Source organism: Saccopteryx bilineata, chromosome 4 (assembly GCF_036850765.1).
Source record: "Saccopteryx bilineata isolate mSacBil1 chromosome 4, mSacBil1_pri_phased_curated, whole genome shotgun sequence".
Classification (NCBI taxonomy): domain Eukaryota; kingdom Metazoa; phylum Chordata; class Mammalia; order Chiroptera; family Emballonuridae; genus Saccopteryx; species Saccopteryx bilineata.
The window spans coordinates 196857206-196871279 of record NC_089493.1 but is presented as its reverse complement, the minus strand read 5'-3'; the positions used below and the strand labels follow the sequence as shown (position 1 = coordinate 196871279).

General features: G+C 58.6%; 1 protein-coding gene across 1 annotated transcript in view; it reads left to right on the top strand.

The window, feature by feature from the left end:
* The window catches only part of SDK1 (sidekick cell adhesion molecule 1), a 771944-nt gene that overhangs the window by 577956 nt on the left and 179914 nt on the right, over positions 1 to 14074 (top strand). The window contains exons 6-8 of the mRNA XM_066273473.1: positions 2603 to 2714; positions 3450 to 3640; positions 13427 to 13510. Of these exons, the coding sequence (XP_066129570.1) occupies positions 2603 to 2714; positions 3450 to 3640; positions 13427 to 13510 (387 nt within the window). The remainder of the gene's footprint in view (positions 1 to 2602; positions 2715 to 3449; positions 3641 to 13426; positions 13511 to 14074) is intronic.

Below are 14074 nucleotides of genomic sequence, written 5' to 3'. Positions count from 1 at the left end.
GCATGTCCTCGGAAATCCGGTAACCGGCCCAGCGTCCGCCCACCAGGCTACGGGCCTGGGGACGCTCAGGAAGGGTTGGCGTCCGGGCAGAGAGTTTGGGGAAGAGGCAGCAGCTCTCAGGACACTGACGGACGTGTGACAGCGGGCTTCACGTCGGCATGACTGGCTTGTAGAGTCCTAAAGAACCGCTTTGCTGGCTCTGCTGCGTCCGCGGCCCCATCCCCCCCGCTGGGCTGCTCAGGACGCGGTGTGGCTCTACCGTGACTCTCATAGACTCGCCACGTTTGGCATCTGCAATCGTTTAAATTTATTTTTATTTCCACACTCTTCCGTCTCCACCCTTACATTGAAATTCCGTTCGGGAAATGTTTGATCAGTCTTCATTTCCCTCTAAATAAACAGTAGTCAAGTGTACGGCGGGTAGTTTAATTTTGATGTTACGTGTATTTTAGAGACAAGTGGCAACAATATGTCACTGTTTTCTCCTCTGTCGCCGGAAGTATGAGCTAAAGGACTTCACCGCTGGATAGTCACAACACGGACGACGACTCGGAGAATGTGCCTTTCGGGGAAGCGGGGCTTGGGAGCACATGGACAGGGACTGAGTCGCACACTGTGTCCCCTGAGCCGTTTGCCCTCGGGCCAAGCGAGGGAGCTGGACGCAGACTCAGGACACGGCGTGCACGCGGCCCTAGCAGAGCGGCCTGGGTGGACTAGGTGACTCAGCAAAGTCACACACAGTGAACAGAGAGTGAGGGAGCAGTGGGTGGACTAGGTGACTCAGCGAAGTCACACCTCAGTGAACAGAGAGTGAGGGAGCAGTGGGTGGACTAGGTGACTCAGCGAAGTCACACCTCAGTGAACAGAGAGTGAGGGAGCAGTGGGTGGACTAGGTGACTCAGCGAAGTCACACCTCAGTGAACAGAGAGTGAGGGAGCAGTGGGTGGACTAGGTGACTCAGCGAAGTCACACCTCAGTGAACAGAGAGTGAGGGGAGCAGTGGATGGACTAGGTGACTCAGCAAAGTCCCACCTCAGTGAACAGAGAGTGAGGGGAGCGATGGGTGGACTAGGTGACTCAGTGAAGTCACACCTCAGTGAACAGAGAGTGAGGGAGCAGTGAGTGGACTAGGTGACTCAGCAAAGTCACACCTCAGTGAACAGAGAGTGAGGGGAGCAGTGGGTGGACTAGGTGACTCAGCGAAGTCACACCTCAGTGAACAGAGAGTGAGGGGAGCAGTGGGTGGACTAGGTGACTCAGCAAAGTCACACACAGTGAACAGAGAGTGAGGGGAGCAGTGGGTGGACTAGGTGACTCAGCGAAGTCACACCTCAGTGAACAGAGAGTGAGGGGAGCAGTGGGTGGACTAGGTGACTCAGCAAAGTCACACCTCAGTGAACAGAGAGTGAGGGAGCAGTGGGTGGACTAGGTGACTCAGCGAAGTCACACCTCAGTGAACAGAGAGTGAGGGGAGCAGTGGGTGGACTAGGTGACTCAGCAAAGTCACACCTCAGTGAACAGAGAGTGAGGGAGCAGTGGGTGGACTAGGTGACTCAGCGAAGTCACACCTCAGTGAACAGAGAGTGAGGGAGCAGTGGGTGGACTAGGTGACTCAGCGAAGTCACACCTCAGTGAACAGAGAGTGAGGGAGCAGTGGGTGGACTAGGTGACTCAGCAAAGTCACACCTCAGTGAACAGAGAGTGAGGGAGCAGTGGGTGGACTAGGTGACTCAGCGAAGTCACACCTCAGTGAACAGAGAGTGAGGGGAGCAGTGGGTGGACTAGGTGACTCAGCAAAGTCACACCTCAGTGAACAGAGAGTGAGGGAGCAGTGGGTGGACTAGGTGACTCAGCGAAGTCACACCTCAGTGAACAGAGAGTGAGGGGAGCAGTGGGTGGACTAGGTGACTCAGCAAAGTCACACCTCAGTGAACAGAGAGTGAGGGAGCAGTGGGTGGACTAGGTGACTCAGCGAAGTCACACCTCAGTGAACAGAGAGTGAGGGAGCAGTGGGTGGACTAGGTGACTCAGCGAAGTCACACACAGTGAACAGAGAGTGAGGGGAGCAGTGGGTGGACTAGGTGACTCAGCAAAGTCACACACAGTGAACAGAGAGTGAGGGGAGCAGTGGGTGGACTAGGTGACTCAGCGAAGTCCCACCTCAGTGAACAGAGAGTGAGGGGAGCAGTGGGTGGACTAGGTGACTCAGCGAAGTCACACCTCAGTGAAGAGAGTGAGGGGAGCAGTGGGTGGACTAGGTGACTCAGCAAAGTCACACACAGTGAACAGAGAGTGAGGGAAGCAGGGACGGTGGAGAAGGATCCGCAGCTGAAGCCCCGATCCACACGCAGGGCACACAGCAGCGTTGTGGGCTCTTGGCCCCTGCGTTCCTGGTCGGGAAGGCTCCAGGCACTGGGTTCTGCCCCTGGGCTCCGAGCGATGATAAAGGCCAGGTCTCCTCGTAGGGGCCGGTGGGGCGGGTCGCAAGATTCCGGGTGTCCCATCGGAGCAACTGGACAGGCTCCCCGTTTGTCACGGCCGGTCCTCCCTCTGCCTTTCGTACGGAGGAGCGTCCCACGGACTTGTGCTTTGTCTGCCACAGGGGACGTCGGCGCGCCCAGAACTGTGGCCCCTGTCATCGTGATCCCCCCAGGCAACAGAAGTGTGGTGGCCGGGTCCAGCGAGGTCACCTTGGAGTGCATAGCGAATGCCAGGTAGGCGGCGGGCCCTACCCGCAGGGGGGGGGAGCGGATGCTGACCCATGGTGGCGGCCGCGGGGGGGGGCGCTGACCCGTGGTGGCGGCCGCGGGGGGGCGCTGACCCGTGGTGGCGGCCGCGGGGGGGCGCTGACCCGTGGTGGCGGCCGCGGGGGGGCGCTGACCCGTGGTGGTGGCCGCGGGCCATCTCGTCAGGGAGGAGACGCGGCGCGGGGGTGGGAGCCCTCCCCGGGCGTCTGCTCCAGCAGGGCTGTGGGTGCAGCGTGTATGTGTGGCAGGCAGGCACCGGCCCCAGCCTGCGTGGCGGCGTTCGCACCTCACCTCAGCCATGGGGCGTGGGGCCCCCGTGGGACTCTGCTGAGGCGGGTGAGACCCCTCTTCTCTCCAGCCCAGGGGTTTTGCTCCAGGACTGGGTGCCTGCGATCATACACCCGCTCCGTGTGTTCACATTCACTTTACACCCCCTCCCCTGAGCGGGGGGACCCCCAGCACTGTGGGCCGTTGCTGCTGCATCAGCCCCCTGGTCAGCAGCCCCGATGGGCGAGCCCTCGCTGCCTTCCTGAGGGACCCGAGCTAAGTCGGACCGGTTTCCAACGTCCACCGCTCGCCCGCCATGCTCCCTGCGGGCCCGGCTCTGTCAGGCCGGTGCCGAATGCCTGAAGTCACTGTCACTGTCCGCGGCCCCGCTCGCAGCCCCCGTCCCTGACGCACACCCACCCCCCATTCTCCTAGGCCCATCGACGACCTGAGCGTGAGCTGGAGGAGGAACGGGGTGACCGTCACCAGCGGGGTCCGGAGCTTCGGGAGACGCCTGACCATCAGCAGCCCAACGTCCTCAGACACCGGGGCGTACGTCTGTGAGGCGGCGCTGGCCGGGAGCCGCCTGGAGCCGGCCCGAGCGAAAGCCTTCCTCTCCATCGTAGGTAACGAACTGTCGCCCTGGTGGCCACGCCCTTGTGGTCACCCCTGGGTGCGGCCCCCACGGCGCTTCCCCCAGACGGAAGCAGCACGCACGGTGCCCCCTGCGTCCCACCAGCTTCCTGCTCAGCCCTGCGCATGCGGAGGGGAAGCTGACTGTATCCCCCAGGTTCACCCCCGCCTTCCTTCCCGGTAACGTAACCAGACCCGTCGGGGCGATGTCCCGAGTGCGTCCGGCAGTCGAGCTCGGGGGCCGGCGTGGGGAGGGCCTCGCGGTGCAGGTCAGCGCCCTGGGCCGGCCTGGTGCCGCCATGCCCCCCTGCAGCTCTCGCTCGGGGCTGGGGTTGGAGTTCAGAGATTGTTCTGTGACGGTTCCCTTTGGCCCCAGAAGGCCATGAGAAAGCGTTAGATGTGACCTTTCGGTAAATTAAAAAATAAAGAGAACAAGAGATGCCTCCTGGAACAGGAGCCCCGAGCCGCTCCTGACCCCCCAAGGAGAACGAGGGGGTGAAATTGGGCACCTTGAGTTGCTCTAGACGCTAGAAAATACCGGGGTTCAGGAAGCGGGCCTTGTGCAGAGGCCCAGGGAGCCTCAGTTCTCGTTCTGATTGTGACACGATCTCCAGGCACTGTGGGACAAGGGCCTCTCCTTGTGCCGTTGATTCAGCTCCTGCCGTGCTTTATTCCGCTGTGGCCGTGGTCGCTGTCCTAGTGGCCTGCCCAGCAGAGTGGCGGCCACTCAGACAAGTGGTGCCTTCAAGACCCGCTCCCTCCCGGGGGGGAGGGGAACCCCTGCCTCTCCCCCACCCCCCCCTCGGGAAGAACGGGGGCAGGAGACCAGGCCAGACCGAAGGCGCAGACAGCCCTGCAGAGCGCAGTGAGTAGCTCCTCACGTGGTAAACACCGCCACATGCCGCTTGGCACAAGGAGACGAGACCACAGCAGAGGGAGCTTGCCTTGGGCGCCTCATTCTCCTTGAATCGTTAGGAAACGGCTCTGTGACCGGGAAACACCTGCCAGACCCCCCCCCCCCAGTGACCGCAGGGCAAGGACTCTGAACGTGGCTGAGAGCTGGACGTGGGACAGAGCCGGTCCTGCCTCCTGGCTCGGCCCTGTGCCGCTGTGGACGTGAGCACCACCCCCCCACCCCCGCGAGGACCGTCCAGCCGGCTGACCGGTAGCCGTAGAAGCTCAGCGCGTTACAGGCAGGACCGAAATGAAAACCTGCAAAGTGTAGGTGGGTCTGCCGTGGACAGGAGTCCGCCGCACGCAGATGTGGTAAGGTGATGCGCAGGAGAGAAGCGAGGCCTCTCCGTGTGAAGGAACAACGTTCATTTTCGGTCGTGATGCCCGTTAAAAACCTGTCATCCTGTGGCGTGAACTTGGGTTTTGCGTTGACGCCTGGATCCGGGAGCAGCCGGCTCGCTGTCTTCCCCAGAGTCGCCTCCACGCTGCCTCTGGCGCTTACAGGGACGAGCGCCGCTCCGCCTGGTGCACTGTCGATGCGAATCCTCTTTTTATTCATGAGAACTCGCCGTGACGGGGGCAGGCGGGATTCTCTGGCTGAGTCATCCTGGAAAAGCCCTCCAAAGCCTCTGTCAGTTCGGAGAGATTTGGGAGATGATGGCGGAAGCCAGGCAATCACGGAGAGGGGTCCTCGGATTCAGCGGGGCTGTCGCCACGGGTGGTGCGGAGCGCCCGGACAGACGGGCAGGAGACGGGAGAGCGCGGAGACAGGCTGGCTTCCAGCGGCTCCCGGAGGCACTGCTGGGACTGGACAGAGGAGCGTGCTGTGTGCCCCGCCTGCCACCTCCCCCGCTGGGACCACTTCCTTTCTGAGGTTCGGACGGGGGCACAGGGGTCTGGCTGCAGGCGCCACCATGCCTGTGAAGGGCCACGGGGCCCACCACGCTGCGTCCCCTCCCCCAAGGCTGCTCTGTTTCTGCTGCCATTTCACAGCTCTTGTCCTGCCCCCGCCCTGTCCCTCTCTGCAGTGACCGCCCGCTCCCCGCCACATGCCCCACGCGCTGGGCAGACGCCTGGGTGCCCTCCCCCCCCCATGTGGCCTCTGAGGGACAGCCCTCAGCGTGTCGGACGGTGGACAGAACCCCGGGTGGCGGGCACAGTGTTCTGCGCTGGCTTCCGGAGCTTTCCCGGTGGGCGGGCTCCAGCCACCCCGCAGGGGACGCTGTGTCCGCGGGAACATGCTCTTTCTCGGCCAGCCGCCTGCTCTCTCTCAAAGCTGTCTCCGTCCCCGCCCAACTCAGCTGCTGGCAGCACCCCCGCCTCAGGGTCTGCTTCTGCGGGTCACCCTCCCCCAGGCGTGGCCACCCCCTCGCAGACTTCAGCACCCGCGAAAGCGAGCACTCGGGTGGGCTGGCGAGCCTCCCGCTGGGGCCCCCTCGCCCAGCGGGCGCGGACGGACCCTCCAAACTCCTCGCAGCCGCCACCGCTGGCTTCCGTGACCCTCTCAGATAGCACGTGACACGGCGGGCCAGCGCAGCACAGCGTGTGACAGGTCGGGCTCCGAGGACCGGACTGGGATCACTGCCCTCGCTCACCGCCAGGAGCAAGGCCTTTGCGTCCCTACGGCCTCAGTTTCCCCGCCTGCGAAGTGTAGCCGAGGTGTCTGCTCCTGCCGACAGGATGGAAGGTGGGAATGTCGGCCTCAGGAGCACCTTCTATGGCGGCTGGGCCAGCTACCTGCGGAATTTAATCATCGACACCCTGACACCCCACCCTTGCGGCTGCAGCCGGGCGCATTGCACACCCAGTCGGCGGCAAGGAGAGGGGCAGGAACCGGGCACACCCAGTCGGCGGCAAGGAGAGGGGCAGGAACCCGGGCACACCCGGCACATGAAGACCGAGCCGTCGGAGGGGACCCCGCTGTGCACCGTCCTCCCGTGCTCTGACCGCTTGGCCGCTTCATCTTCAGAGGACCAGTGCGCGTCTTGGCGCCGGGGACATAACTCTCTCTAGGAAAGGGCGAGCCGCCCACCGAGGCGTGCGCCAGACTCGGAAATTTATCACAACTGCAGCCCATAAAGCTGAGGGTTGAAACGAACACTTCTGTCTCCTGGGAAACACTGAGGATGTCAGGGAAAGGTCCTCGTCCCCCGGCCAAAGCTGTGGTGCCAGGAAAGGGGCCGCCACGCGATCGTCCCCCTCATCCCCCCTCAGGACCATGGGCAGCTCCCCGTCAGCGCAAGCGAGCCTCTATCCCCCCCACTCTCAGAATTGAAGGAGAGGAACCTCCCATAAAGCCCTCACATGAGGGGCTTCTATCAAATCCCCATCTCCAGGCTGCCAGGGTGGCAAAGCACTGCTCTGGCCCCCACGGCGGACGACCCACACGGAGTGAGCACCACCGCGCTCTCCTGGTCAGTGCTGGGCTCTGACTTCTGCCCGGACCCTGGAATCTGCAGGGCAGGGTCTGTCCTGAGCGGGGCTCACCACAGACGCACAGAGGCTCCCTGTCCTGTCTCCCCTCTTCCTCCAGAGTGACCCTCTCATGGACCAGCAGACCCCACAGACTTGCCCCGACTGTCCCCGCTCAGGTGCGTTGGTCCACACTGGTGGGCAGAATGGCCCCGAGAGATGTCCAGCCCCCTTCATCGCTGGACCCTGTGAATATGCTACATTATGCAACATGGCAAGTGGCACTTCACAGGTGTCATTAAGGTTCTGCCCCTTAATCTGGGAAGATGATCCTGGCTTAGCTGGGTGGGTCCCAGTCTCATCACAGGAGCCCTTGAAAGCAGAACACTTTCTCCAGATCCAAGCAGGAGAAATGAGGCAGAGGGGAGTCCGGGAGATTCGCAGCATGAGGATGTGGTCTGCTGCTGGTGGCTTTGAAGATGAAGCCCAGGGCTCAGGCAGCCTCTAGAACCTGAGGATGGCCCAGGCCAATAGCTAGAAAGGATGGAGGAAACTCAGGGCCACCCACTACCTGGACAGGGTTCTGCATCCCCCTGAATGAGCCAAGAAGTGGTTCTCTCCAGAGCCTCCAGGGAGGAACCCAGCCCAGTCACAGCCTTGACTGCACCTTGGGAGATCTGGACCACAGAGACCAGCTGGGCCCACCCAGAACTGTGAGCCAGCACACCTGCATTACTCTATGACATCTGTGGTGCTTTTTCACGACAGAGCACACACAGTCCACCCAGAACTGTGAGCCAGCACACCTGCATTACTCTATGACATCTGTGGTGCTTTCTCACGACAGAGCACACACAGCCCACCCAGAACTGTGAGCCAGCACACCTGCATTACTCTATGACATCTGTGGTGCTTTCTCACGACAGAGCACACACAGATCACCCAGAACTGTGAGCCAGCACACCTGCATTACTCTGTGACATCTGTGGTGCTTTCTCACGACAGAGCACACACAGTCCTCCCAGAACTGTGAGCCAGCACACCTGCATTACTCTGTGACATCTGTGGTGCTTTCTCACGACAGACCACACACAGACCACCCAGAACTGTGAGCTAGCACACCTGCATTACTCTATGACATCTGTGGTGCTTTCTCACGACAGAGCACACACAGCCCACCCAGAACTGTGAGCCAGCACACCTGCATTACTCTGTGACATCTGTGGTGCTTTCTCACGACAGAGCACACACAGACCACCCAGAACTGTGAGCCAGCACACCTGCATTACTCTGTGACATCTGTGGTGCTTTCTCACGACAGAGCACACACAGTCCTCCCAGAACTGTGAGCCAGCACACCTGCATTACTCTATGACATCTGTGGTGCTTTCTCACGACAGAGCACACACAGATCACCCAGAACTGTGAGCCAGCACACCTGCATTTCTCTGTGACATCTGTGGTGCTTTCTCACGACAGAGCACACACAGTCCTCCCAGAACTGTGAGCCAGCACACCTGCATTACTCTATGACATCTGTGGTGCTTTCTCATGACAGACCACACACAGACCACCCAGAACTGTGAGCCAGCACACCTGCATTACTCTGTGACATCTGTGGTGCTTTCTCACGACAGAGCACACACAGTCCTCCCAGAACTGTGAGCCAGCACAACTGCATTACTCTATGACATCTGTGGTGCTTTCTCACGACACAGCACACACAGCCCACCCAGAACTGTGAGCCAGCACACCTGCATTACTCTGTGACATCTGTGGTGCTTTCTCACGACACAGCACACACAGCCCACCCAGAACTGTGAGCCAGCACACCTGCATTACTCTATGACATCTGTGGTGCTTTCTCACGACAGACCACACACAGACCTCCCAGAACTATGAGCCAGCACACCTGTGTTACTCTATGACATCTGTGGTGCTTTCTCACGACACAGCACACACAGTCCTCCCAGAACTGTGAGCCAGCACACCTGCATTACTCTGTGACATCTGTAGTGCTTTCTCACGACAGAGCACACACAGTCCTCCCAGAACTGTGAGCCAGCACACCTGCATTACTCTATGACATCTGTGGTGCTTTCTCACGACACAGCACACACAGTCCTCCCAGAACTGTGAGCCAGCACACCTGCATTACTCTGTGACATCTGTGGTGCTTTCTCACGACAGAGCACACACACAGTCCTCCCAGAACTGTGAGCCAGCACACCTGCATTACTCTGTGACATCTGTGGTGCTTTCTCACGACAGAGCACACACAGTCCTCCCAGAACTGTGAGCCAGCACACCTGCATTACTCTATGACATCTGTGGTGCTTTCTCACGACAGACCACACACAGTCCACCCAGAACTGTGAGCCAGCACACCTGCATTACTCTATGACATCTGTGGTGCTTTCTCACGACAGAGCACACACAGTCCACCCAGAACTGTGAGCCAGGACACCTGCATTACTCTATGACATCTGTGGTGCTTTCTCACGACAGAGCACACACAGTCCACCCAGAACTGTGAGCCAGCACACCTGCATTACTCTCTGACATCTGTGGTGCTTTCTCACGACAGACCACACACAGTCCACCCAGAACTGTGAGCCAGCACACCTGCATTACTCTGTGACATCTGTGGTGCTTTCTCACGACAGACCACACACAGTCCACCCAGAACTGTGAGCCAGCACACCTGCATTACTCTATGACATCTGTGGTGCTTTCTCACGACAGAGCACACACAGTCCTCCCAGAACTGTGAGCCAGCACACCTGCATTACTCTATGACATCTGTGGTGCTTTCTCACGACAGACCACACACAGTCCACCCAGAACTGTGAGCCAGCACACCTGCATTACTCTGTGACATCTGTGGTGCTTTCTCACGACAGAACACACACAGTCCTTCGTTCATTCCAGTTCCTCCACGTGGAATGTCTTTCTCATATTGCCTTCTTGGCAGATTCAGATCCATTCTTCAAGAGCAGCCCTGACGGTCCCTCCTTCTTCCGCAGAACCACACAGGCCTTCTCGGGTCCGCCTACCACATACCCCTTTGGTACCGATGGTCCCTATTTATGTGATTGACCCATATGTCAGTGCCCTTCCCCACCACCACTGGACCTCATCTTCAGAGAAGAGTGCTCTCTTAGTCACCTCTGTGCCTTTAGCACCCAGCATAACCTCAGAGATGACACTCAAAACTGGGAGAAGAGATCGAGGGCGTTACTGAAGATCTACAATGTTTCCAGCCCTGAACTGGAGGAAATGTATCTTATCCGTCTTTGCAGATCCTCCCTATCCTCCATCCCTAACGTGAGCACACTGAGCGCTCCGTGACAGACGAGTGGGTGAGCGGGGAAGACGGGTAGAAAGGGAGCCGGGAGGAACAGAGGGATGAGGACCAGCACGCTCCCTGCTCCCCGGTGCCTGCCGGAGTCCTGCTTCGTTCCGGGCCCTGAGAGCCGGCCCGCCAATCTGCCTTCGGAATCAAGTCACCCAGACACCATTTGGTGTTTGCCTTGCACAGATTTACCTTTAAGTTTAGAAACAGTTCCGCGAGAGCTCTATTTTCGGAGCTTCGTTCCGTCATAAACTCCTACACAGACAGTGGTGATAGGAGGGCAGTAATTTACTTGTGTATGTCTAACACGGGTTATATGCGAAAACCATTAAAAAAAAGACATCTGAAGTTTTTCTTAAACCAGCGTGAGTGAGGCCTGGTAGGTCTTTATAAACCTCCCCGAATCGGGTGTGGAAGCCCTTCCTCCCCACCCCCCACCCCGTGTATGCCCAGAGAACCAGCCCCACCCCCCAGCGAGTGGGGTCAGGTGCCCCGTTTGACCGTCTCAGCACACACAGGATCCAGCTGTGACTTCCTTGTGCAGGACTATCCTCCACAGGAGAAGCCTGGCGCTGGGACCATGGCTGCTGCTTCACGCCTCAGGTCCCAGGCGCACCCCCAGCCCAGAGCTCCATGTTCACTCGCCCGAGTCAGCTTGACCACTGTGTGAAGCGTGTCTCTTGTCTCTGACCCATTCTGGGTCCGCCCCCCCCCCCGCCCTGGCACACCCCGGGGGAACCATGGGCATTGCCAAGTCAGAAAGAGCACCAGGACATCAGCTGACACGCCAGACAGCATCCATGGGTCAATAAACGTGGCGGGCATTGTCTGGTCTTGTGGACGTTGAACGTTGATCTACGTGGATGGATTTTATCATGGCAGTGTAAGTGATCTTGAATGAATCTCAAGGTCATTATGCTGCGTGAAGAAAGCCAATCGCCAAGGTCGTGCACTGTGTGATTCCACTTATATAACATTTCCCGAGATGACAGAAGGATAGAGACAGAGGCGAGGCGTCGTGGCCAGAGGTGTGGGAAAGCGCGAATACAGAAGGGCAGCATGCCAGGGGCCGGTGGTGGACAGCCAGCCTCACGCGGCGATGACATTGCCCGGAACTACCTACGCACAAACACTCATCAGGAGATAACGCATACTCTGCCTGTTTTACCGTCAGTATCTCGGCTGGGATTTCCTACCACAGTTTGCAAGATGTTGCCACTGAAGGAAACATGGTATCCTTCCCTAGCATTTCCTGCCAACAGCACTGACTATTAACTCAGAGGACAATGCTTCACTTAGAAAAGGAAAACTGTAATTAATCATAGGCAAACTGTTGATGTTTTCATTTCTTCCTTCCCTCCTCCCCCTGCTCATCCGTTTTATCCGGGCGGGGCGGGCGGTGGCTTTCCATGGTGACCGGGCAGGGCCTGGACGGGGTGCAGCCGTGTGCAGAGTAGGGCTGGAAGGTGCTGTCGTCACGCCCTGGCGCGGCGGGCGCGGGAGAGGGGCTGAGCGTGACCGTGCAGGCGCACGGCGGAGACCAGCCTCAGACCTGGTCTGTACACAGGAAACGGGGCCCCCATCCTAGTGAACTGTCAGCCGCGGAAGTCCCTCGCCAGACTGTGTCTTTGCAAAGACCGGTAATTGCAACATTGATACCTGATTTCGCCTCCACGGAGGAACCTCTGGCCTCTCCCCCTTCCTCGTTTCTTTGAAATGCTGTCTGCACTCTTTCCCTTCTTTGGGCTTCCACCTGTTTTAAGGAAGAAGTCCATGACCTCGGAGACCCTCCAGGCTACGGTATCCAGATCTAGCACCCTGACAATGACCGTGCACCCCTCTGTCAGGCAGCGCCCCAAAAATGATCACACAGAAAGCGCATACAGCAGCCCTTTGTTATCACGATAACGAAATCAGTGCCACCTTAACACTCCACGCACTCGGGCATGCCACTGTCGCATGTCTGCTGAATAAACTAAGAAGAAAATATTGCAGTTTTCTCCCCAAGGAAACTCATTTTTTAAGACAACACTCTCCCCCCACCCCATTTTTTTTCCTTTTGGTTGAATAGGCAAGCGGAGTATCCAGAGATATGTGTGCGTGTGGTTAAGAGTTTGCTACGAAAAGATGGATGAGGGGACCTTTTTCTTTCTGCTCTGAGCTATTATATTGAGTTCCATTGAAGTATTAAATCTATATTTTGGAGAAGAAGAACTGCTAAGACTTTTTAAAAAAATATGTTAACGGGCCTCACTGTCCCCCGGCGTACGCCAGGGCCTTGTGAGTTGGTGTTTAGTTTAGATACTGAAACACACACGCCTATAAAACACCGCGCTGTAAATATCAACCTTTATGAACCTCTTGGGACAGCCCTTCTGAAATCTGAATTAAGATATTCCATGACTCAAGCCCATAAAACTGCAGAGCCGCTGTCGCCCTGGGTAGTAATTTGCTCCCTGGAACCTGGGAGTATAAATTGCCTCCGCGCACTGCGTTCTGAGTTTGCGCACACGTCGGTAACTGATGAAGTTTTCAAAAATAGTTTGCTTGGTTTTGGTTTTTTTGTTTGTTTGTTTTTTTGTATTTTTCTGAAGTTGGAAACGGGGAGGCAGTCAGACAGACTCCCGCATGCGCCCCACCGGGATCCACCCGGCACGCCCACCAGGGGGCGATGCTCTGCCCATCTGGGGCATCGCTCTGTTGCGACCAGAGCCATTCTAGCACCTGAGGCAGAGGCCACGGGGCCATCCTCAGCGCCCGGGCCAACTTTGCTCCAATGGAGCCTCGGCTGCGGGAGGGGAAGAGAGAGACAGAGAGGAAGGAGAGGGGGAGGGGTGGAGAAGCAGATGGGCGCTTCTCCTGTGTGCCCTGGCCGGGAATCGAACCCGGGACTTCTGCACGCCAGGCTGACGCTCTACCACTGAGCCAACCAGCCAGGGCCTGTTTTTGTTTGTTTGTTTTTTTAAGGAGCTCCAGACTCTTTTCAGGCTGTATGTAGGGTCTTCTGAAATACGCCTCCTCTGCTGAGGGGCTCTTCTGTTTTTATTCTCGTTTCAAGAGCCACCATATTTCATCGCTGAGCCCGAGAGCCGGATCTTGGTGGAAGTGGACGACACCGTGGACATCGCGTGCGAAGCCATGGGTGAGTGCGGGGAGGCGGCTGAGAAGCAGTCAGGATACCGGAGGGGGCACAGTGACGTCTTCCGGGGGGGGCAGAAATGTCACCATGTCGAGGGGCAGGCGGAGTGTGGCGGGTTGGAGATGGGGCCTGTGGAGCAGAGGAGAACTCGGTTGCCGGGCGTGTGACCTTGGCCCCTGGGGAGGTGTTGGACCTCGCTTCCTCTCCTGCAGAGCAGGGGTCGTCCTACTTACCCGAGGGGACGGCTGGGAGGCCTCCGCGCCGCTGTCCTCACGTTCCCTTCCGCTGCTCTGGGTCCGCAAGAGCGTGGCCCCCAGACCGAGGGCAGGACGTTCGGGCTCATCGGCGGGGCCACCGGGACCTGCGACCACGCCTGCTCCGCAGACAGAGAAACAGTTTTAAATCATTCGAGCCGGAGATCTTTCCGTTCTCCTGCCTCTTTTCAGCGCTGGGTCGACTTCACCTGGCTGGTTCGGGCAATTCCAGCCTTTGTCCCCACGCCGCAGTTACTCACTGTCTGCGGTCACCTTTCCGACCCCGGGGGGGACAAAGTGTCCCACCACCACC